At 44.4% G+C, this 25,989-nt stretch overlaps 1 protein-coding gene across 6 annotated transcripts in view; it reads right to left on the reverse strand.

The window, feature by feature from the left end:
• LOC139664509 (protein kinase C beta type) overlaps positions 1-25,989 on the reverse strand; it is a 92,519-nt gene that overhangs the window by 18,110 nt on the left and 48,420 nt on the right. The window contains exons 6-13 of one of the 6 annotated variants that reach the window (XM_071543361.1): positions 21,254-21,410; positions 20,622-20,756; positions 17,936-18,032; positions 15,335-15,363; positions 12,335-12,473; positions 4,220-4,393; positions 2,338-2,429; positions 78-140 (exon numbers count right to left, since the gene is read on the reverse strand). In XM_071543361.1, coding sequence (XP_071399462.1) covers positions 78-140; positions 2,338-2,429; positions 4,220-4,393; positions 12,335-12,473; positions 15,335-15,363; positions 17,936-18,032; positions 20,622-20,756; positions 21,254-21,410 — 886 coding nt within the window. Of the gene's footprint in view, positions 1-77; positions 141-2,337; positions 2,430-4,219; positions 4,394-12,334; positions 12,476-13,936; positions 13,983-14,294; positions 14,300-15,334; positions 15,364-16,296; positions 16,317-16,512; positions 16,537-17,913; positions 18,033-20,621; positions 20,757-21,253; positions 21,411-25,989 lie in introns of all 6 variants that reach the window. The other 5 variants (XM_071543356.1, XM_071543358.1, XM_071543359.1 and 2 more) reach the window with 5 other exon arrangements.

Here is a 25,989-nt window from a genome sequence, read left to right on the forward strand (position 1 = left end):
ACATGGTTTGTTATAGACGTTATATGTTTGCCTATAGCTATGGTTTGGTGCAGAGGATGTTGTGGTATAGACGTTACCTGTAGATGATGCCCTTTAGGTGCAGGAAGAAAAGACCAATGGCTATCTCCGCAGCATAGAATCTACACACACACAAACACACACACAAACACACACAGAGAAACAAACAACAACAGTAATTAGAGAGAGAGAGGCCGAGAGATAGGGCAGGGAGAAAGAAGAAACGGAGATAATTTGTGTGTGTGTGTGTGTGTGTCTGTGTGTGTGAGAGTGAGTGTGTGTGTCAGCGTAAAGGTCAGTGCTGTCTCTTCTAGGCCAGAGACCAGCTGATAAGATCAACAGGAGGAGCCTGGACACACTGACCATGCAGCACGCGCGTGTGTGTGTGTGTGTGTGTGTGGGTGTGTGTATGTGTGTGTGAGCATGCACAATCAATGCTCTCTCTAGTGACGTAAAGTGCCACGTATATGTCAGGATGCATTTGAAAGTGTAGGGAGCTGTGTAGCAAATGCAGAGCGCGTGTGTGTGTGTTTTAAAGGCCGGATCTGTAATCAGAGTGACGACCAACGGGGGCGGCGCTGCAGCAGGACGCTAACACACACTCCATCCATTCACATGCTTGTAGATGCTATTAGCTTGTTAGAGCAGGATCAATATTCATGCAAGGATCAATTCAATTCAAATTCAACTTTATGGTCCAAGAGGGGAAATTGCTTGCCTGGGTCCAGACCTTTGAACCCGCCCACTCCACCGAGTTGACTGCTTCTGGTCTGGCATCGTGACATGAAACAGTTTCTCGGTTGAAAAATGATCCGTCCAATGAGCACCGGGGGGGACTAACGATTAGCCAATCAGCACCACGGGCGGGACTAACGCTGTTGTCAAGCTGCGTGCCGGAACCAAGGAGGAGTAATAACAACAATGGTGACCGCTATAGACAAGATAGACGCTGTTATCGAGGCTGTTCTAAATCCATTAAAAGTACAAATTACTTTGAAATCCGAACAGCACTCTGCTTTGCAGGCATTTATTCAAAGGGAAGATGTTTTTTTCGCATCAGTGTCGACTTAAAATGACGTTAGATTCAGGCGGATACGTTGGTCTCTAGTGACTGGTTAGGGAAAATCGAATCCCTGCAATTAAACCTGCAATAAGCAATATCAGACCTTATAACCAATCCTGACACTAATGTGTGCTATGTGGAGATTTCATTGAGACATAGTGATATAAACCTGGATGTTGGTTTATATCATCACAGCAGCCAGCTGTGTTGCTGTTTTCACCTCTTTTCTAAAGCTTGCTGTCGAAGCTCCTCCCGGTCCATTCAGTAGCTTTCCATTTGTTTAAAACTAGCTTGTCTCCTCCCTCGCCCTCACAACCTCCCATTCTTGAACATTTTCTCATAATGGTGGAAGCAATGAAGCGAGCGAGTAAACTTGTTAAACTAGTAAACTTGCTGCCTACCTCTTCACTTGTCATTGTAGGACATGTAACCTTCAGTGGGAGAAAGTTCTGGTAACCAGCAACATGTCTCCACAGGTACGTTTCGTTTAGCTACTAGCCTTTACGCACGGTGCTTTGCAATGTTTGTCCTTGGTAGGCCTCCGTAGTGCAGTGGTTTGCTGTGTGTTATTTACGAATGCGTTGCGGTCCGAAAATTCCGCTTGCTGCAGCTTTAACACTGGCCTCCAAGCTATCCTCTAATAAATAAATGAAGCACTGGAGATAAAAGAGTTCCTCACCCTGTTAGACTTGCCCTTCGGCGGTCTAAACCCTCTGCCAGAGGGGGAAGAAGCTCTAATTCCCTCTAAAGGAGATGAAGGGCAAACTCCAGCGCGGCTCCGGCTTTCCCTGAAAACCCGCTCGTCAAACGTGTCAGGTAGCCGCTCCGGCTTGACACCGACGATCCTGGCCAGCCACCTTCATTATATTCTGCGGTTTCTGGAGGTATGTTGCCGCGCGCTGAAAGCCCTCGGAGCTGCTGGATTACTTTCGTTTCTTTAATGTTCTTTGGAGCAACAATAAATGCGTCGGAGCGAACGGCATGTTTCGCCCCCAGGCTCTGCTACGCTCGCTCATCCATCACCCATCCAGTCACAGATCGCTTGATGCAACAGCTTGACAGCTTGTTTAAGTAATTTTTTTTTTTTAAAAGGCATTATCAAGCTGTAAAATGCTTATTTACACTTGCATTGTCTGTAAATACGGGAGAAAAATGGACCCAGGATTTGTATTTTGTGTACGTAGCTTTATTTTTTTTAGCACTGCTCTGCATCCGTGTGTGTGTGTGTGTGTGTGTGTGTGCATGTGTGTACTCACACGGCATGGGGCTCTTTGAACTTGCCGACCTGCTGAATCTGATACATGAGATCTCCGCCGTTGATGTACTCCATGACAAAATACAACCGGTCCTACGGAGCGAGAGAGAGAGAGAGAGAGGGGGAGAGAGGTCAAAAAGCACATGCTCATTAAAGAGGGCAAGAGGTGGCCGGGGAGACAAATGGGGTTATGGGAAAAAAACAGGGAGAGACAGATTATGTAGGGGGGGGAGATAGAGAGTAGTTGACGGGTCAAACGAGAGTAAATGAAAGGGGAAGATATATGGCGGGGGGGGGGGATGATAGAGAAAGAGAGTAAGAGAGAGATAGCGCAAAGGGTAGAAAGTGGCAGATAGGTCAAACAAGAGGCAATTACAGAGCGGAGAGGAGGGAGATGGGGAGGAAGGTGGGGTGAAAGATCGAGAAAGAGGAGGAGGAGAGAGAGAGAGACAAAGAGGTGAGCGGGTTTGTTGTCTGTCCGTCCAATCGGCTTTAAAGTGAGGGAGCACAGTGACACCCGTCTGAGGGCCAATTCCTCTCCATTATCTACTGTGATTGCCAATATGGTACAGTATGTGACGGAGTGTGGGGGGATTGTGTGTGTAGCTGCGTGTGTGTGTGTGTGTGTGTTGGAGAAAATAGTGGTGTCGCTGTATGTCTTAGTGTTTATTATGTGTGTGCCACAGCGTGTGTGTGTGCGGTGCATGCAGTGTGTATGTGAGCGTATGTGTGTGTATAATTGCCTGTTAAGTCCTATATGTGAGCGGTGTGTATATGCATGCAGTATGTTTGTGTGTGTGTATGTGTGTATCTGAATGCATGTTGTGTGTTTATGCATATGTATGTGTGTGTATGTTAGTGTGTTGTAATTGCCCTAAAAAAGTCCTACAGTATAAATGAGCGGCGTCTGTGTGTGCATGCAGTGTGTGTATGTGTGTATCTGTATGCTTATATGTTATATGTGTGTATGTGTGTGTTATAATTGCCTGCTTCCTCTGGTCACAGAATTACTGCTGAGGAGGATTAACACACTCAACGTTGGGTTTGTGTGTGTGTGTGTGTGTGTAGGTCAAGTCAAGTCAAGTTTATTTGTATAGCCATTAATCACTGTTACATTCTTAAAGGGCTTCATCATGCCCACATTATGAAAACAATGAAATGACAAATGTGGATGGATGCATGTGCATGTACATGTGCTTGTGTGTATGTAGTTAGCATGTGAATGTAATTTACATGCACACAGTGTATGTATTGGGGCAGGACACAGCACTGCAGCTGACCTCTGATATATATATATATATAATGTGAATGTATAGGGGGCTGTGGAGTGTGTCAGTGTATCTGGGCGAGAAAGTCCAGAAAATCCAATTATCTAAAACAGTGTAAAATGGGCAAGTGTGTGTGTGTGTGTCTGTGTGTGTGTGTGTGTGTGTGTGTGCTTGTGTGTGTACGTATGCAACCGTCCCAGCAAACATTTTGACATTGAATAGAGGTTGATACAACGTTGAAAAACCGTGTAAATATAACGCCAGAATGAAAGTCTGTAGCTGCTACCTGCATCATTTTGATGAAATTGGGACTTAAATATATTTCTGATACCAGCTCAAACTGTTCCCAAAGCTGTTTTAATATGAAATTTTACCATGGAAATCATTTGGGTTAACACTGAACTTGCTGGGATGTGTGCAAACCATGGTGTGGAAGCACAAATGGTAGCAGTGTATGGGGACACAAGGTTCCCCAGACAGTTTCCCAAACTCTCTTAATCCCCTCTGTATGTGTGCGTATGCCTGTGGATGTGCTTTACAAGTGTGTGTATGTGCGTGCTTATACGTGCAACACACTCACTCACACACACACACGCATCACTATCTCCTACCTACCATGGTCTGGAAGCAGGAGTGGAGCTGTGTTAAGAACGGAGGCTTGCCAGCCAGCGCTAACACCCTCTTCTCCACCATGGTGCACTCCACGTCGTCGTCCTGGATCACCACGTCCTTCTTCAGGATCTTGATGGCGTACAGCTCCTCCGTGCCTTTACGCTCCGCCAGCATCACCTGCGGGGAGAGAGGGAGAGAGAGAGAGAGAGAGAAGGAAGAGAGAGAGAGAGAGGATAGAGGGAGATAGAGAGAGAGATTAACTCATCTTTATTCAAGATCTAATGGCATTCGGCTCGTCTGTCACTTCACGCTCTGCCATGTCACCTAGGGACAGAGAGAGAGAGAGAGAGAGAGAGAGAGAGAGAGAGAGGGAGGGAAAGAAAGAGGGAGGGAGGGAAGAAAAAGAAGGAGAGGAGGAAGGGTAGAGAGAAAGGAGAGGCAGGATACAGGAAGGAGATTTTTTCATCTACACGACTTTTTGTGGCGGTGCAGCTCCTCTGTCCCGCTTACGCTTACGGTACGACATCGCCTCGGGAGAAAAGAGAGGAAGGAGGAAAAGAAGGAGGGAGGGAGAGATAAAGAGAGAGGGGTAAGGAGTGAGAAGGGAAGAGAAAGAGGGAGAAAGAGAGGGAGGAGAGAGGGGAATAGATTTGTCTTTCTTCGGGATCTTTATGGCGTACAGCTCCTCCTTCACACCCGCCTTACTTCACCGAGGAAGAAAGAGAGGAGGAGGGAAAGGGGGAATGACAGAAGGGCAGAGGACGGAGAGAAAGTTGAGGGACGGGTGTAGTCAAACAGAGAGAGAGAGATTATGTGGTCCTTCTTTAAGATTTTTATGGCGTGCAGCTCCTCTTTGCCCTTCACTAACATCGGGGAGGGAGAGGAAGAGGAAGGGGACGAAGGAGGGAGGGAAGGAGGGAGAGAGTGGGAGAGAGAGAGAGAGGAAGAGGGGATTATTTCACATTTCTTTTTCAGGATCTTTAGGGCACACAGCGGGGAGGGCTGGGAGGGGTGAAGATAAAGGAAGGTGGATGGGCGAAGAGAGCGGGATTAAAAAAAGTGGAGGTAAAATTGAAGGAGGGAGCGCCGGGCAGGAGGATGAGGAGGAAGAGAGAGGAGGAGGAAAGTGTCTAAAAGGGACAGAAGGAGAAGGAGAGGAAGAGAGAGAGAGAGAGAGAGAGAGAGAGATTGGCAGCAGTCAAGCAATTCAGAAGCATATTTCTTCTAATCGAGAAATCTGGGAACACATCTGCTCGCAATCACGCCTGCAGGACACACACACACACACACACACACACACACACACACACATAAAGACACACACACACACACACACACACACACACACACACACACAGCGCGGGTGGCAGCTTCACACTTATCATCTATGGGTGCTGTTTCCCTGGAGATGGACAAGACGGATGCCAAGAACACACACACGCTATGACATCACTGCCTCTGTGTGTGTGTGTGTGTGTGTGTGTGTGTGTGTGCACTTCCCACTGCAGTTTAAATTTCTTTCAGCCAAGGTCAGACACATGCTACTTACAGTTTCGAGGGTGAACGTCTTCTCTCTCCTCTTCCTCTCGCTCCTCTCTTGTTTACGCTATCCCTTTCCTCTCTCCTCTTTCATCTCCACTGCCCCCCCCCCCCATCTCCTTTCCTCCTCTCCTCTTTCCTCTTCCTTTCTCCCTTCCTCTTTGTCTATTTCTCAACTCTCTCCTTCCCTCTCTATTTCTCCTCCTATCTTCCTTCCTGAATAGCCTGGCTCCAAACAACAGGCCAAACTTTTCCAGAGAATCAGAGAACGGACAGAATTATTAAGGAGGTTATGTTTTCGGTGCCCTTTGTTTGTTTGTCTGTTTGTCTGTTAGCAGGATTACGGAAAAACTACTGGCCTGATTTTCATGAAACTTCGTGGAAGGGTGTAGCATGGGCCAAGGAAGAACCCATTAAATTTTGGAACAGATCCGGATCCGACTCACGAACAAGCAATAATAGCGCGAACCTTGGTGGAGGTCTGTGCTCTCCAAGTGCCCTTCTAGTTGATGGATAGATTTCTGTTCATTTTGGAACATCAAAATAGTGGGTGAGTCAGAAGTACAGTAAGGAGAAAACATGCCAAGAAGGCTTTGCTCATAACGGTGCTACTAAGAAACAGAGTATACAGTTATTCAATAAGAACCTTACCTGGAAAACCTACAATTTTATGTTAAAACATTATACCAGGCTTTGTTTCTGTAATCCTTTGATGACCTAATGTGTACTGTATTGTCTCAGACAGTGTTCACCACTATTGTTCCCAAAACAAACGTAGGGACACATCTAATTGGACCAATCCGTCCGTCCAGAAAAAAAGCTGTAGACAGGGACATTGCACGCTCTCCAATAGGATGTTTTACTTTACTAAGTCTTACTTGTGCTCTGATGGTTAAATTGTCTTGTGCGAATGAGCCTGTGTGTCTGAAAGTTTACGTACAGAAGGATAAAAAGCATTACTAGCTAGCGTCCCGGTTAGGTTCAAGGAATCTAGAAAGAAGGAAAAGTCGGGTACATCGGAATCATGCGTGTGAGCATTAGTTGGACATAAACTCTAAAGCCTGCAGCACAATTTGTATTGTAGAGGATAGAAAGTCCATATCGATATAGTTTTTGAAGCCTGAGTTTCAAATGTGTTCTACCTTGTCAGTGACGCCAATGGTAATTTGTCATCTGGTTTAGTAGCTAATGTTTTAGGTGTTTTTCACAGTACAACTTTTAAACTTATTTTTGGGATGTATCACGCTGTCTTCAACCACTGAAGGTAAACTAACAGCATTAACGTCACTAAACCTTATTCTGCCAGGTAAGATTCCTTGGTTATTCCTTGGTTAATACAAAGCATAGCATCCAATTCCATTTTCTCATAAACTGAGGCTAGTTGTACTTTATGGGAATTATCAGCACAGATTTGACCAGTCCGATTATTTGGCTGAAACTAGCCGACTGACCGCATGGCTTTCCTTTCCCTATCGCTCTTTCCTGCACTGTCTAGAAAACGAATACAAATTCTTGAAAGCTTTATCTTAAACCAAGGCAGTGAACAGGCAGGAAGGAGGAGAAAGAAAAAACCAAAACGTTTGAACTTTCCATTACATGTCTAGCATGGTGGTGTATTTGTAGTTCCTGTGGGGCTAATTGAATTTTGGGACCTCAACAAAGCATCCTGAAAATCTTTCATCCTATCCTATTTTATCCTTAAAACTTTATTAAAAATTGTTCTGTAAATTTGCATACAAAAATGGGGAGAACTCTATGAGGTATGATTTGAAAAATTACTCAATGGAACCTTCTTTACAAGACTTTAATTGATGGATTGATTGATTGTGTATTCAATATACTACTCTACATGGTGGCATTGGGACAACAAGATAGCCCAGTGCTTAGAAAGTCTGTCCTGTTACTAAAAGGTCACAGGTTCAATCCCCAAAACAGCTGAAGTGTGTAAGCTTAATGATGAAAATGGCAATGGAAAACACATCACACTCATTATTCTCTCAGAAACTATCAAGAGCAGCTCAATCACAGTGACCTTAAATCCACCTCATAAAATTTTTTTTTCCTATGAGATAGAAATTAAGTAACTTTGCTGTTTATGCCTTATAAATATTCAGGTATGATAATATACAGGGGTTACTGGGTTTGGGATTCTGGTGGGAGCGCAGCACAGATGGACAAAGAGACACAGGTATATGTGTGTGTGTGTGTGTGTGTGTGTAGGGGGCAGCCACAGTTCAACATTTGAGTTAGAATTTTCAGAGTTAAAGTTTCTGTATCTACTGTAGTTGGGTTTAGGCTGCAAATATGCACGCATCTAGACGTGTGTGTGTGTACACGCGCGTGCGTGCACACATCCCATATGGTGCCAGTGTGACTCTATGTAAATACAAACTCCATAAAGTTGAAATAGGGAGGAAGGACACCATCTGGCCCTGAGCTCATTTTCTACAAGCACAAGGACAAGGACAAGACAAACACTGTGGAAGAAGACATAAACCCCTTTTACATCCAAGATTAAAATGCCACTGCAGTCAAAAGATGCACGGGGCGCCGAGCAACAGCAGGGCCACAGTGCAGCGTGACACACTGTCCACGGCAAGAGACACAATTTTTCCAAATATTAGAAAATATGTTGCTATTTTTTCATTCTACCTTTTACCCTTTAAGTCGTGGCAAGTCATTTTTGGCTATGGCCTTGAAACTTTTCACCAGGATTACTGTTCTTGGTCATTTGACAGGAGAGCAATCTTGAAGATATTCTCACTACAAATGTGTTGTAGGTTGTGTTTCTTGCAAAGTGAATTTCCCCGGGGGAAAATAAATAAAACTGTACTGTATTGCACTACACTGTATTGTATTATACTGTATTATACTGCACTATGTTGTATTGTATTGTATTGTACTGCACTGTACGTATTGTCATATCATACTGTATCAGCCTTCCCTATTGCCAGTTTGACCACAATTTATAAACATGTAAAATAAGCATTTGAGATTTGACATAGAATAATTTAAAGCCGGGCTGGCTGACTGAGTGCATGAGTTATGATTCATGGTGAGAGATTTGCAGCAGGCCACAAAGGCACCTTCTGAAACAGCCGAGAAGAGCAGCCAGTGGCTCTGGCTGAAAAGAAAGGATAGCAGTTGGGGTCCAAAGTATGGAAATCTACCTCCCGACTAGGACAGGAGTGATATATCATCATGATGGCCGGGCTACAATGGCCAAAGCGGGGTAGTAAAACACTGTTGCAGCTCTTGGTATGATCAGGCTTTCTGCTTGCTGTTGCAATTTGGTTTCTGAACTGCTGAGCAGGATGTTTCAAGACAGGATGAGCCGTCCCATTAGCCTACTGTTGAGACGGATGGTGAGGGTAGACATTAATGTTGAGAACTAGGTGCCAGCGTAAGGGTGCGTTCACACCAAGCATGTTTACTCCTTTAGTTCAGTTTGTTTGGCCAGGTGAGAACAATGTCATTCAAAACTCGAGTGACACCTGAAAATGTGAGTCTCTGTCCTCTTTCAAGTGAGCTGCAGTGCGGTTTGTTAGGAGTGAGAAGGCGATCAAACCAACTACAGGAAACAACCCCAAAATACAAGGTTTCATGAGTATGTTGTTCAATGTTCAACCATTGTTCTATACAATTTCATGGGTGTCGGAGACCAGCAGATCCTCATGCTTGGAAAGCCTAGCATAACAAAATGAACCGAGGGCAAACCGCAGTCCGGACTGATGCTCATATACAGCTATTTCTTCATGTGTTCTTGGTAAATTACTGCAAAGAATGCAAACAAGTTCATCATGCTTAGTTAAAGTTACAGGAACTGGAATCAGATTTGTTTTGACTCCCTCCATTACCAAAATCTCTAACCTCACAGCAACACAATGTTTTAAATTCATTGAAACAGATGTGATGGGACCCCAGTGACATTCCCACTCCGACCCAAACTTCTGTCCTCTAACAATCAAGCCAGGTTTCTACACACAGGAGCTGCTCAACCAAACAGCACAACGGATAGTTAGATCAGATCCTGTGGACTGGTGAATGTATCACTCCTTCGATGGCCGCTCAGTAATGAATATTCAATCCACGTAATTGTCCATGACTGACATCAAATCACAGTCTGGCATCTGTCATCACTAGGCAGTAGGCACTAGGAGTTTGACTGGGGACAGATGGTGAGGGAACAGGGATGACAGACAACTCAACTTTCTGGGCTACAGCTTAAAATCCTGCTCTACCCCTGTTTTCATAAAAACTTTATAACAGCTATTAGTCTGTCCTAAAAATCCCATTAAATGGTAAAAAATTGATGCATAGAATGCAGTTCTCATAAAACTAAATGGCTGGGAAACCTAACAATAATGATAACTATGATAATACATAATTGTTAATAATAAAACTTGTCATACATGACTTTTCGAGTCTATTAATTTCTCACAGAAGGTAGACATTATAGCAGCATAAAATAGAGACTCCTCATTATAATCTTTGTTCTTTTTCATTTCTTTGCCTGTTATTAATTATCCCTTATCTTATCCCTATGGTAGTTTTTGCTTTTGTTTTTACTGTTTTACTTGATTGTTTTCTGTTTTATTGATCTATTTTATTTGTTTCTTTGTTCATTTTTATTTCCCTCGGTTGTGCTATAATACTAAAACTACTAATAGTAATAGTAGTATTAATAAAATCATAATACATTGTCCATACCAGGATACATGGGCAATATTTTTGAGGCAATTTCCCCAAATATTAGAATTGAAGTTTTTTCATTAAACTTTTTACATTTCACTTTTACATTTTAGGCATTTTAGGCTGATGCTCTTATCCTTCCTCCTATCATTATCCTTTCATTCTTTCTGTGTGGAGTTTACATGTTCTCCCCTTGTTTGTGTGGCTTTATATGTAGTATGGTATATCGTGATGTAGTATGGTATATGACATGTATATGATAGGGTATGTAAAGCTATTGGAGACATGCTTGTGATAAAAGGCTATATAAATAAACATGCCTTGACTAGCTTATACAATAACACTTGACTGGAGCCACCAGCAGCAGACACATGTAGCGTAGGTGTAAAGCTGGCGTAATGCCTTTCATTTAGGTGTAGTGTTCACCGAGCGCTGGCTTAGAGCGCAAACCACGCTTGCACCACACTAGATTTATTTTGTAATAAAAAAATAGCCTAGCCCCCGGGCCCGATAACAGAATTGTCAAAAACACTTGAGAACGGTTCACCGGTCTTGCCGAGACCCTGAGGAAAGTTTCCGAGGCTCTCCGTTTGACGCAGGATCCTGTCGGCGGGCGTTTACACATACACACTTTAGACGTTTCTAAGGAAATAACTAACTAGTGGTGATATCCTCTAACATGTAAATACGCATGAATGTATGTTCCAGGTAGGCGTTGCAGCTCTAGGGATAAGGATGGAAATCAACTTCATACATGTGTGCTAATGCGTGTGTGTGTTTGTTGTTTCTTCCTGACAACACAGACCAGAATCTGTGTGTCCAGGCGTGTGTGTGTGTGTGTGTGTGTGTGTGTGTGTGTGTTGTGATCACGCTGTAAGGACGCCCATAGAGAAATAGCAGCGGCAGTATTGTGATGCAGATGTCCTCAGACACTGTGGTAAAAAGAGCAGCTGAAGGTACCGGCCGCCCACGCAAACTCAGGAATGACTAAAATCAAGGCACACGTGAACGCCTGTGTGTGTGTGTGTGTGTGTGTGAAGGTCTGAGGAATGGCAGTGAGTGTGTGTGTGTGTGTGTGTGTGCGCTGGGTATTCCAGTAATGATCGACCCTCGACTCCCGTCTCTCCACATTGACGTATCCGTGTCGCTTTAAATGCCTGTTACCATGGAAACAGCAGGCAGCCGGCACACAGGTCTGGTACACAGACAATGGTCTCTCTCTCTCTCTCTCTCCTCTACCTCTCTCTCTCTTTCTGTCTCTTTCTCTCTCTCTGCACCTCTGCCTCTCTACCCCTTTCTTTTACCCAATTTTCTCTCTCTCTCTCTCTCTCTCTTTCCACCCCCTTCTTGCTCTTTCTTTGCCTCGATCTTCATTCATATCTGTCTTCCCTCGCCATGTTTCCCTCCTCCTTCTCTCACTCTCTCTCCATTCAGTCTGACATTCTTTTTTACCTCTCTCTCAATTCATTCATGTCAACCTTGCCATGCTTTCACATCTCCTCTGCCTCAATCCGCCCCTCCCTCCCTCCCTCTCCCTCCTTTCATCTCTCCCCACGCGTCACATCATCCACTCTGTCCTTTTCTCTCCTTTTCTCTTCATCCGTCTCTATCTACCTGCACTTCATGTCCTTTATTTCTCTTTCTCCCCCATCCTTTCCTCTCTAAGCTCCGAGTGTGTCCTTGTGTGTGAGGCGAGGGAGCTCTAACGCTCATTCAACCAGACACACACACACACACACACACAGAGGCATTTATGAAAGCACACAGCAATGCACTCATACATGCACCTATGCCACATACAGCCAAACAGACACAAACAGAGAGGGACACACACACACACACACTCACACACACACACACACACACACACACACAGCAGGGCCTCACCTTGCCGAAGCTGCCCTTGCCCAGCACCATTAGGAAGTTGAAGTCGGAGAGCTTCATGCGGTCTTGGTTGCCGTTGGAGTCGAACCGGGACGCGGCGTTGGCCGAGCCTTCTGTGTGCTTGCTCGGACCGATCTTAGCCCTCTGGATGAAGGGGGGGGGGGGGGAATGAGGAGGAGATATCAAGATTAGATACAACTTCCAACCTCCAAAGGGACTTTAGGCGGTAGAGGGTTGAGTCATGTGTTGAGAAAGTACAAAAAACACTTATTTTAAAGAGTAGCCCCAAACCCAAATCTGTGGTGATGCCTGACATCTAATGGTGAAAAGTAGGGGACTGATTTGCCATCTGCTATTGGCTGGTCTTTGGTGCCACGTGATGTCACCACCTGTTGCACTCTATAGAAGATGTCATCACCTGGCACAGTCCAATACTCCAGTTTTCACTATTAGTTGTCAGGCTTCACCACAAATTTGGTTACTCTTTAAGCTTTATATAAAAAGAAAGTCAACTCACACACTTGCCCCTTTCCAGTGCCAAGTTGCATTCACACAATACTACACACCTGGGAGCTGCCCAGTACGACCAGTCTTCAGTCTGAGCGGCTCTACTGGAGCAATTTTGGATTAAGAGCCTTGCCCAAGGGCATCTTGACTGTAGTTGTTCAGGGAGAGCGGAGAGTTACTTATTCACTTTCCCCATCCACATTCACTTTCCCCATCCACATTCCCCGGCTGGTCCAGGGATTCAAACTGGCAACCGTCCAGTCAAATTGCAAGGTGCTATGTGTAGCATTTTAACATCAATAAATCACTGCCACTTTCATTTTGAGACATTAGGATAATTGCAGTAAACAAACGAGACCATCGCCAAGAAGATTGGCAGCCTCTCATAGCCTCTACACTGCATTTTGTATTGTTTGCCACCGACTCGAATTTGGAGGGAAATCTGCTGGATCGCTTTACAGGAAGAGGGCGCTGTTCTTCCACTGCAAAGAGAGTCATGCTTTCTTAATGTCCCAGCATAAAGAAACGTTTGCCATTTTTGCCAAATTTTCAATGTTGGCAGCATTGTCTTGGCCATATTCAATGTAAAGACCTTGATCAGGCCCCAGTGGCCCATTGGGGCCTATTAAAAACACAGGAAAAAAAACACATTGTTGTTACAAGAGCCACAAGTGGGAGTGTCAAATATGTGTGAGGTGAGAGTTTTCAGCGATCTTTTTCATTCGATTTCATTTATTCTGCGCAGGCACTTTACACCCTAGTTCACAGTTTCCATAACAAATATGGCCTCCCTATGTCTCTGCCTCTACATTCATTCATGACTATCATCACCACTTCCCTTGTTTCTGCCCCCCCCCCACCTCAGTCTGAGTCTCACCCACTCACTCTGAAAGTCTTTTATCCATCTCTCTCTCTCTCTCTCTCTCAAATCATTCATCTCTACCTCAGCTTTATAAATATGGCCTCCCTATGTCTCTGCCTCTCCATTTATTCATTTCTATCACCGCTTCCCCGTCTCTCTTTCTCACTCTGTCTCTCTCTCATTCACTGCGTAATTCATTTCTACCTCTCTCTCAGTTTATTCATCTCTGCCTCGACCTTGTCGCGCTCTCTCATCCTCCCTCTGTCAAGAGAAACATCTATTCTGTTCTTATTCTGACATTCTTCACTTTTCTACTCCACGCTTTAATTTTAAAAGTGTCTAAAGACGGTGTCATGCATTACCTGGGCGCCTTACAATTTAAGACTTTTCAAGACAGTTAGGATGAAATCTACCATCTGGAATAAATGTGAAAATGAAAACGATCGCAAACCAATCATATACTTAATTATATTTAATTTTTAAAAATGTGGAATCTGAAGATCATATAATGCATTTTTATAATGCATTTTGTCAGTTTTTTATATTTGTGTTGCTAAAAGGTCAGTCAGACTTTGGATAATGCTAGTGGCCTACTTTCACTCAACATAGTGTATGCTAAAGTGCTAGCATGGACCCTACTATCACTCAACATAGTGTATGCTAAAGTGCTAGCATGGACCCTACTATCACTCAACATAGTGTATGCTAAAGTGTTAGCATGGAACACTGGAGTGAATGATCTACTGGGGACACATGGATGATTTTGGTGTCTCTGTTCTCATCAACGGCCCAAGCTCCCAAAACCTTAATACGTTTTTAATGTGTATTTTCTGTTTTTTTCTGTATTATCTTATCTACATCTGATTCTGTGCTGGTGCGATGAGTCAGTTTCCCCACGGGGATTATTAAAGTTTCATCTAATCTAATCTAATCTTAAACTGCTGATCCACAGTGAGGCTCTCCACTGTCTCTGCAGGTTGCAGTAACTTCCTCCTCTGGCTTGTCTTAAAAATTGACAGAATGAAGCATCCCACTTCTCTACTCCCTGAAGAGGTTGTGTGTGTGTGTGTTTGTGTGTGTGTGTGTGTGTGTTTCTCTGTGTCTGTATATATGTGTTTGAGACGTTTCTGTGCATGTGTTTATGTGTGTGCATCTGTGCCTGTGTTGGTGTGTGTGTGTGTATGTGTGTGTTTATGTCCCTGTGTCTGTGTGTGCCAGTTTCTCTCTCTCACTCTCTCTGTGTGTGTGTGTATTTGTGTGTGTATGGTGTCCATTTCTCCATGGTTTATCTGTGTGTGTGTTTCTGTGTTTGGGTGTCTGTCATGTTTGTGTGTGTGTGTGTGTGTGTGTGTGTGTGCGCGTGTGTGAGGCACTGCAGCTATGTGTGCGAGTGATGCCACCCGTACGCTTCTCGACTCATCAATGGATAAAAGGCTCTATCTGTCTCCATCTGTTCTGACACGCACGCACACACACACACACTCACACACACACACTCACACACACACACACACACACAGAGGAGCAGTAGGGGTATTTGTGAGCAGCAGAGCATGCTGAAGGCAACGCTCTCCTCAGACAGAGCCTTCGGAGATTAATGTTTCTCTCTCTCCCTCTCTCTCTCTCACACACACACTTGCTCTATGTCTCTCTCTTTCTTTCCCTCTCTCTGTCTGTCTGTCTCTTTCTCTCTCTTTTCTCTTTTTTTCCCTCTCTCTCTGCCAGTCTTTCTCCCTCTCCCATCTCTACACCTCAATCCACCTCCACCTTTCTTCCACTTCTCCCTCTCACTCTCCCTTGATTCAACTCTCTCTCTCTCTCTCTCTCTCTCCCTCTCCCTCTGCATTAACTACAAGCCTCCTCCCCGTATTCTCTACGTGTGTGTAAGAAAGGAAAAGAGAGGAGGAGGAGGAGGAAGAGGAGAGAGAAAGGAGAGGAGAGAGGCACCGAAATAGAGAAATAGAGAGGCAAACAAAGACAGAAAAAAGACAGAGATGAAGAAATAGAGAGGAGGAGAGAGAGAGAGAGAGAGAGAGTGTGTCTCTGCTCTAAATGAGAATAGCCAGTTTTAGGATATTAGCTTTCTGCTCCTTAACTTCCTCTGAATAACGTTTTGAGCATGACTGCCTCTGGGTGTGTCTGTGTGTGTGTGTGTGTGTGTGTGTGTGTGTGTGTGTGTGTGTGTGTGTGTGCACATGCAACATGCATTATTTATTACTGTGACTGCCTTGTGTGTATGTGTGCGTGTGTGTATTTCTGGATAGGGTGAAATGGAGGGATGCAGGTCATGTTACACAAGTGCAATCTCTCTCTCTCACTCTCTCTATCTATCTCTCTCTCCATCACTCTCTTTCTTTGTCTCTCTCCCTCCCTCTCTCTCTTTACCTCCCTCACACCCACACTCACTCTCTCCCATCCTCTATCTCTCTCTCTTTTTTTATCTCTTTCTCTCTGTCTGGCTTCCACACATCTCTCTGATAACTTCACCCTAGAGGTTGCGTGCATGCTGGTGTGTGTGTGTGTGTGTGTGTGTGTGTGTGTGTGTGATAGCTCGCCCCTAGAGAATGTGTCTCAGTGAATGTCTGAGGACCATGACCTTGAGGAGATGGAGCGAGAGAAAAAGAGAGAAGGAGGGAGAGAGAGAGAGAGAGAGAAAGAGACAGAGATAGAGAAGGGGGAGCACTGAAGGTGAAAGAGGAAAAAATAGAGATAAACTGAAGGAGAAAGAGGGGAGGAAATAGAAGAGAGGGAAAAGGAAGAGGGGGGGAGAGAGAGAGAGAGAGAGAGAGGGAGAGAGGAAGGGCTGTAATACTTTTCCATAAAGGCACCATTCAGACTCTTAACTAAATGATAATAATAATAATAAAGTATATTTACTCAGCACTTATCTAAAACTACAGCTTCACATCAAAACAAAAGAAATAACCGAATATATGGAATAAAAACAAATAAAAGGAAGGGACTGGAAGATATAAAACCATAGGGACAAAAAAAGAAAAAAAGACAGATAAAGATAAACCATCGCATAAAAGCAAGAAGAGAAATAAGTCTAAAGAAGAGATTTAGATTTGTATGTAAAATCACAGCTGACTTATCGGCCTAAATCAACAAGTGGGGCTGCAGCAGAGAAAAGAGTCCCATCCTACAGTACCTCACTGAGAAGTCCTAGATTTGCTCTATTTGAAATGACTATTTATATTATTTGGGTGTCTGGTATGATCACTGGTGGGAAATCATGGTAATAATGGAAAGTTTGGTCTAAGAAGTGTGCAGTTTTCTGACATTATATGATTTCAGTATATTGATTTTTATTATAGTGCATCTAGAGCAAAGTATGTGTCCATGCATTCACACCGACTCAGTAAAATCTTCAATTTAATCTTCAAATCAATTCTAAAACTGACTGGAAATCAGTGTAAGGATGCTAAACTTGGATATGGCCTCTTCATTTAGCACCAGGTAAAATCCTAACTGAACTTTGAACTTGACTCAACAAGATCATATAAAAGCAGGATTCAGCCATGGATAAAAACTTTTATATATTCCTCAACTGAAAGAAACAGGGCTGTACTACCTAAACAACACTATGACCTTCTTCTCCTCATCATTTATTCCCAGAGGTCTCAAGTTAAGAATGAGTGCTTTTACCATGAGAAAGTGTAGCTTTGTGGCTGAAACCTATCCCAGAACCAAAAACTGGGACTAAAACAGGGACAGCTGCAGAGACAAAAGCTAAATTACCCCCGACCATCACTGCTAGACACTGTGATCAATACATTTCATAATGAGTCTCTGATGTGTTGTGGTTCAGAGTCATGTAAGGCTATGGCGAGACAGAAGGAGGAAAAGAGGAGAAAAAAAGAGGAAAGGCACAGAGCAGGGTTATCCTCTCCTCTGCCAAATGTGTTAATGAGTGGGCCTACCGGTCAGCCACACACACACACACACACACACACACACACACACGTCTGGACCTGCAGCGTGCCAGACCGGATGGTAAGTCTGCCTGCCAACTGCTAACAGCTCTCCCAGAGAGACAGTCTCACACACACACACACACACACACACACACAAATGCATGTGTGTACACACATTCACAAGCATACACACGCAGGCATATACATACATACGCACTCCCACACAAATATTGACACATACAAACACACACACAATTGCCAAAGAGTGCAGGACCCAGTGTGTACTATCCAATCACACACACACACACACATACACACCTCAAACTTCTGCCGTAGCTCCTCGTTGCCCTCCTCCCCCTCTGGAGGAACAGGAACATTAAAGTACTCGCCCTCTTCCTGGGAGAGCAGCTTAAACCTGGAGAGAGAGAGAGAGTATGTGAGAGAGAGAGAGAGAGAGAGAGAGAGAGAGAGAGAATATTGTCAGTTTAACCAATTCACAATTAGTATTTACAATTTAGCCATTTAACTGATGCGTTTAGCTGAAGCTGCTGACGGCGAGCGCGCCCGTTTAAATAAGCCCTGAAGAATAATCGGCTAATCATTTCATAATTCATTCTCCTTCACAGTAATCTAGCAAAGCCTGATAGCAATGGGCCCAAATCTCACACTTAAGACGCCTTTTGCTGGCTTTTACCTACAAGAAAATTGCTATTATTTCACACAATCAATAGAATATTATTTGCACATTTTCACACCCTGTGCTCATTATGTCTGACGACACTGGGCCACACCTCATACCTCGCGGCATCATCCTCGCGCCATGCGCCTCTTACCCGTGGTCGCAGTAAAGAACGGCCTCCTGGGTGTTAATGCTGTAGTGACACAGATCTCTCACACAGGTAAACCTACGTTCCATTTTCACAGGTTTTCATGTTCTAAGAAAAGTAAGGTCCTGTGGGTTCCTACCCTGGTAAGATTCACATTTTTCTATATTAAGGAAGTGGTGAAGATTCATGTGAACTAACTAAATAATGGTGTAAATATCGGTCTTTTCCACTCACTGTGCGATCGTTTGGCTTCAGGAGACTTGGGTGGTGCTGCATGAGCTGTATGGAGCAAAGTTTATGGTCATTTTTTTGCTCTTTTTTGGAACTCTAAAGAACTGGACCCCACATATTTACACCATTATTTAGCACAAATTAAACAAAATCGAAAACATTCACTCTTGCACCTCTAAAGAACCGGACCACTGACTTCAGTTGTGCTGGCAACTCCCTGTGTGTTATATGGACCAACACATTTCTAGGTGAACTATTCCTTTAAAATATCACAGATTATAACTTAAATGTTGGTCAGGTCATACTATCAACTGCTCTATCAGTCAGTTTTCTCACATTGTGCCTTGTTTGGATGTTTGGATCTATGCGTAGTCAGGACCCACAAAGATTAGAGAGGAGTCTACTAACTGGTGTTAGTGAAAAATCATTGCCATGCTTGTATTGAAGAAGCCTATTGAGCTAGACTCCCCATGCAGCTGTAGCTGGAAGGTGAAACCTGACACGGAGCTGAACAATATGCTCCACTCAGAATGCGCTTAACCTCTGATCGTTAAGTTTGACTGGTTGCCAGATATGTCACTCAAACGAGGGTATAGGCGGGCTGGCAGCATCTTTAAGGAATCGACCTGATGTACAACAACATAAATATCACTGGACCAAGCAGTGGACCCAGTTGGAGGCGAGCTACAGCTGGATGGGCGGTCTAGCTGGTTGTTGTGTTGTTCTGTTAACTGACAAACGCCCCCACAGGACGGAGGAGTTTCGTGGGCTCCAATCACTGAATGACAAGACTAATCAGACAGGAACTGCTCCAGTCACAACAACACCTGCCTCCTCAGCAGTGACTCCATCGCTGTACAGCAGCAAAGAAAGTCCCCAGACTCTTTTGACTAGGATGTTGCACCTTGTTACTGTGTTCTGGTGTTTAAAAAATGAAACTGATTGGCCTGATGAAGGCGCTATAATTAAAGGTCAAAATTTGAAACTCAAATGAGATATCTCAGTTACCACCGGTTCCATTTTGATGATGCATTTTGGCGCTGCGTTCAGGTGCAGTTTAAAAACTGCACTGATTGGCCTCATGGGGGTGCTATAATTAAATGTCAAAATTTCAATCTTTGAAAGGCCATAACTACCACACCACTGGTCCAATTTGATTAAACTTGGAGGTACAGTATGATGCATCTTGTTGCTGATTGGCTCAAGGGGTGCTTGCATCATTCATGGGGGACTACATGTTTACTAGTTATTATTATTGTAAAGCACAAGGTATTTGATTTCCCCTGTTTAGACAGCCATGACATCAGATCTGTGCTGTAAAAGGTTCAACATCAGAGCTTCTGTTCCTCTCTCTCTTTCTCTCTCCCTGTCTCTGTCTATCCCGCTCTCTCATTCGCCCTGCTCCTCTGTGTAGTCTGGCTCAGTACTGGTGGTGCCAGCAGGCGTGAGGCTTTGGAGCTACACACAGATGGAGCAGAGGAAAACACACACACGCGCACGCACACACTCTCACACACACACACACACACACACACACACACACACGCGCACACGTTCTCTCGCTCTCTGAATATCAGGTTTTTAATGGCATCTCTCCCATTCCACCTCAAACGCTGGCATCTCATTAAAAACCCTGACAGGGCGGTGTCAGCGAAAAGAGAGGGAGAGAGAGGGAGATAGAGAGATACAGAGAGAGAGAGTTAGAGAGAGAGAGACGGGGGGGAGAGATAGAGAGATAAAGAAGCAGAGATAAAGAGAGGGGGGTAGAGGCGCTCTGGCACTGAGTATCACCAGAATAAAAAGAGGAGCTCAAACTAAAGTATTTCTCCAACAGTGCAGTAATGAACAAGGTCACCTCTACTCTCCCCACTCTCTCTCTCTCTCTCTCCCTCCGCCTGTACCTGCGCCGTCTCTCTGCCCTTCTTCCACCCCTCCTTTCATCTCACCATCCGTCCACTCCCAGTTTCTGGAGCTCTGAGATGCCGAAGGACAGCGACCCCATGAAGTCGTTGCGGCTGGTCAGGTCCCAGTCCCACACCTCCACCGACAGGCGGCGGTCCTTATCGTACTCCTTCAGGTGGCTGGGAGAGAGGGACAAGGACAATCAGCACCCTGATGAAGGCCTAGGCTGATACGCTTAGCTGGGGTTTTGATGTCTTTGAGCCTTCTGCTATTAAAGGCTTTTCAACTTTCAAACCCACATGAGAGCCTGGGCTTGGGTTTTTAACGCCATGGGGAACCCATTTGTGGTCTCGATATTTCGTTTTTTTTGTCTTTCTAGTGCAATTTCTGGCCGCCAAGTGCACCTGTGGCTGCTAGTATCCTTCCCTTTTAACAATTAGAAGCACTTCATTCACCAAACATGATAAATATACAGTGGTTAGTTAGGAGTGAGAATAGAATACGAACCGACTACAAGAAACTACTCCAAAACCTTGTAGATAATGTTGTAGAGAGGCAGAGAGAGAGAGAGAGAGAGAAAGAGAGAGAGATCTTTTACAAGTTAAGACATTTCCTCAATAATAAAACAAACAACAAACAAAGTGAAACCGTTAAAGATGGAGTAAAAAGCCCTTACAATTTAAAGGTCTCGTTCCAGGTGGGGTTGAGGCAGCACTTGATGGTCTTGGTCTTCTGTTTGCTCTCGCTGCGGGGGTCTGGGATCAGCTTGAGCTTCACATAGGGGTCTGACAGACCGTTGGGGTCCATGGGGACCAGGTTCCTGGCCTCTTTGACTGTGGGGAGAGGGGGGGGGGGGAGAGAGAAAAAGAGAGGGAGAAGGTGTGAAAGAGAAAACACACACATACACACACACACGTCAGAACCCCTCGGAGCTGAGTTGGGGGGTTGAAGCCTTGGGGTTGCCAGATCTGTCTGTAATGACCATGTAGACAGATGAAGGTTGCCAGTTGCAACACTAATCCTCCTTTTGTGGCTGTCTGTTATTGGGCTGTAATTGTATTCCAGAGGCGTAAAGTCCCCTGTGCTTCAGTTTTGGGTGTGTATGTGTGTGTGTGTGTGTGTGTGTGTGTGTGTAATTGTTGTTGCCGGTCAAGTTGTGAGGTCACATCCAATTACCAGAAGCGGAGTAGGGCTGGTGCTGCTGTTTCTTAGGCAGCTCACCGGGGAAGCACTCAAGACACACACACACACACACACACACACACACAAACTAGAATGCACAGACGCTAGAATGCTTAAACACATTTACAAGAAAACACACCAGCGCATGCACACACACACACACACACACACACACACACACACACACACACGCGCAGCACAAAGCACTTAACAGATGTAGCTCAATAATGAATGTATTTAATGCAGTCGTTCAGGAGAAATGACAGGCAGGGGAATGGCAGAAGAAGCTATGCTAAAGCTAAATTGGGATAAGCTAGCCTATGCTAACGTTTGTCAAAGCCTGGGTCAGACCTTGTAAAAATGTAAATTGAGTTGAGAGAAAGTGGGTAAAACATTTCAGTAGCATGGTAGCTACAAGTGGAAATGAAATGGCTATAGCTGCTCATGCTAACTACCCAGTTCTTCTTCTACTGATTCCAAACAAGTTGCACTACTGCTGCCGTAGACAAGCTTTCATTAGCTGGGTATAGGATCGAGTTACATCAATCAGCGATAGACATTTATTCATATAAAAAATTCAAATTTCAGATTGACAAAGACGCATTCTTGAGATGACCAAATCTGTTTTTTTGGGAGTTTCATGGAATCCTAAGTCCGTGTGACACTTCAACATAGAAAAAAAAAGGAGACATTGCAAACTTTTGTCTCGAGTAATGAAAGTGTGTGAATCCACTGGGCCGGCAAACACTGTAAAGACACTTTGGGAAGGGAAGGGAGGTTCCCAGCGAGAAAAAAAACAACCTCAAGATGTGGGACAAATGAGGGTTTTCGTGCCACGCGGAGCTGAGCTAAGCTGCGAGAGGTTAACCGCAGGGCTGAGCCAACGACCAGCGCTCAACCCTCGGCGGAGCGGGTTAATAAATATTAGATGATGCCTGTTAAAGTGACCATCAAACGCTGGTTGACTCTGAGGGGAAGAAGGGGGGGGGAGATAAAGAGGGTAGCACGGCAAATAGTCTCAAAGGACACTTATATACAGTAGAGGGTAGGGAGTGTGTGTGTATCTGTGTGTGTAATTCTTGTATGCTAATTTAGACGAGTGTGCACGGGTGTGAGCGTGGATGTGTGTGTGTGAGTGAGAGAGAGGCAGCGTGTGTGTGTGTGTGTGTGTGTGTGTGTCTACAGGGACGGCGAGCGGAGATAAGAGTGCAGTAGCAGCAGAATACTGTATATGTGCGGCAGTGGAGTATCGGGCGTGGGCGTTGGCGGCCCACCTTCTCCCATGTGAAACAGCCTCATAGGAGTCTTAGTAGGATTCTTATGTACTGTGGGTGTAGCCATTGTACAAGTCCACCGTGCCCGCATATATCCTCCAACAGCAGTGAAGGCTCTCCCAGATAATTCCTCTTGGGGGTGGAGCACTGCAGGAATTTTGGTAGCGACAACCCAATTTATGAGTGAGAGTGAATGTGTGAAAGAGTAATCATTAGCACCTTAGGGAACACAGGCCCAGTAGCCTACCATACGTATTTATTCACAATGCCACCCAGAATACACCCAGTGAGTAGGGGGGGGGGGGGGGTCGCCCAATGCACCCGTCCTGCTGAAGTGCCCTTGAGCAAGACACTGCCTCCCTACCAGCTCCAGGGGCTGCTGCTCTGTATCTGTCCCTGACCTCTGACCTCCCTATGGACACGGGGGGGGGGGGCAAAGTGAAAAGAGATTTTCCCCACAGGGGTCGATAAAGTGTCACTTTACAGCTTCTGTAAATCGCTTAGGTTCCAGTCACAACCCTGCTAACCAATGAGCGGGCTAACCATAAAATCAGACGCCACGGCACAAACGCATTTCTCAGTGCAGCGGCCATTCCGGCCGGGCCACTATTACGTTAAAGCTGTGGAATCACTCCTAGTGGTCGTATAATTCATTCTCTGTGCTGCGTTTCTTTCTCTGTTCCGCTGCAATGTTGAGCGGCGGGGGCTCGCCGGTGGCTCCACACTGACCCCTGGGGACGCAAAGGAGTACTGCGCCTCCTGCTGCTGCTGCTGCATGTTAAGGGGGTGAAGCACGGGGAGAACGAGAGGAAAATACGGTCACAGCCGGTCAGAAACGGGAGTGAAACACAAGCTCAGTGCTCTCATTTTTTAGTCTGTTAGTCTCTTGCTCTACTCTTTCCACTGAGACTGATTAGCCGATGAGAATAAAATGATTCTCTGAGCTCAGTACACAGGAGGAGTAGGGGCAAGGAAGCATCGGACATGAGAAAATAGACTAAGAGAGCAGAGTAGAGCCAAGCGGAACAGAGTGTGATAGAGTTTAATTATTCTTCTATTTACCAATTTTACTACTGCTTTCCTGCAATGAGATAGATAGTTTCCCTTGACAGTCCCCTTCTATTCTATTCTATTCTATTCTATTCTGTTCTGTTCTGTTCTGTTCTGTTCTGTGGCACTGTTAAACGTTTAATTAGACGTCTTAGCCTTCGCTGCTGTCCTTGCAGTCTGTGTGTGATAACAGTCTGCTCTGCTATCGTTTCCCTCAGTCTGAAAGTCTGCAAATCCCGGCTAATGATTGGTCTCGGAGCGTGGGAACCGGAGAGAGAGAGAGAGAGAGAGAGAGAGAGAGAGAGAGAGAGAGAGAGAGAAATGAAAACCCTGACTGCACTCAAGACCATGCGTGGAAAAGACTTTTTACATGCATTAACAGGCACGTCCAAGAAGTGGATTGTTTTGCTCAATGACCAAGGCTCTTCTAAGGACAGCCAGAAAGTTTTTCACAGTGTTAGTTTTTATCTGGTTCTTGTTTATATTTTTGTATTTATGCTTGTATCAAAAGATAGTTCCATCATCAAATCCTGCATATTGATATTATATACTGTATGCTGTATGCGAAGGAAACTAAATCATTTCTCTCAAAGGTTACATTCGCACTGGAACTGAAAATCAGATTTTATTTTTTTATCTTTAATGGAAAGCAAGAAACTGTTTGTGGCTTTCTAAATCCAAACCGAGTGAAGCTGGATTTTCATTAATTTATCAGCTAAAAGTTGCTTTATATGCGTGACAACTAGAAGTTGACTAATTATTTACATAGAACAATAACACAATACATCACTTTTCAATTGTTGATACAGCTTCCATGCTCTCCACACCCTAAACATCACATCTCGGCTGACTTTCCCATTATTATATTGTATCAGTATAATGTTTCTCAGTCATATTTACTGCTTTGTTGGTCGCTTTGTCAGTCATGTGAGCTCAGATAAGTGGCAACATTATGCTGCTGCACGTGGATGTTAGCATAACTAATACTGGTTCCACTGATGTCAGTGCTACCAAAATAAATGAATAAATTAATTTGTGTAAATTGGTCATATCTGCCTTGAGGGACTTCAGCCCCATCTTTTCATTTTTCGGTCTTCTGCTTTCCATGTTGATTTGCTAGGTGACTCATATGGTGTATGAAAGAGAGACTGGAAGATGGACCAGTGATTCACTTATGACTGGGAGAGCGGTGAGACTCCACGGTTTCAAGCAAGTCCAGAAGAAGAAGAAGATGGGGGTCTACTTGCACTTGCCTTCATTATCTATGAGGCATCTCCTACTTATGGGTGAGGATGACTGGCGTGGCTGAAGCAGGAGCAGTTGTATGTAGGCTGCCACTGGATAATCCACTCAGCCATAGTGAAAAGTAGTCAGACTTTCATGGGATTAACAGTGTATGCGCACTAGATAACAAGCCTTTGAAGTTTCGGTTGGACGGGGTAAAGCTAGGTTACTCGTTTCTGGCTGAGGTGTGTGTGTGTGAATTCTTTTAGCACAAGAGCAAATTAGTTTTAGTACATTTGATTTGGAATTAGATTAAATTCTGAATCCGATTAACAGTATATTATTAAATTCCGTATCAATTTTTTTTTTATCAATTTTGCTTTTGGTTTGGGAGACAATTGAAACTGAGTGGACAGGCACACAGCAGACATAATGTAAACCTCTGCTGCCACCTGGAGGTATGACAAGGCACTGCAGCCAACCTGAAATTTAACAAGGGGCTGGTGAAATTGCTTTATATCATTTTTCCTTTTATTTGTTAAATAAAAAGGGGAGTTTCTGTTAAGGAGGGTTGCATTCACCCCATCCCCTTTAAGTGAGAGTACTTAGACTTTTTCAGACAAGAAACTTAGTCAAATACAGTATACAGTAAGGACACTTCAAAGGCAATTATGCTGCATTC

The sequence above is a fragment of the Centroberyx affinis genome, unplaced genomic scaffold (genome assembly GCF_046629955.1).
Source record: "Centroberyx affinis isolate AG114_WGS23_722 - 3 ecotype Tasmania unplaced genomic scaffold, CSIRO-AGI_Caff_v1 ptg004300l_1, whole genome shotgun sequence".
Lineage (NCBI taxonomy): Eukaryota > Metazoa > Chordata > Actinopteri > Beryciformes > Berycidae > Centroberyx > Centroberyx affinis.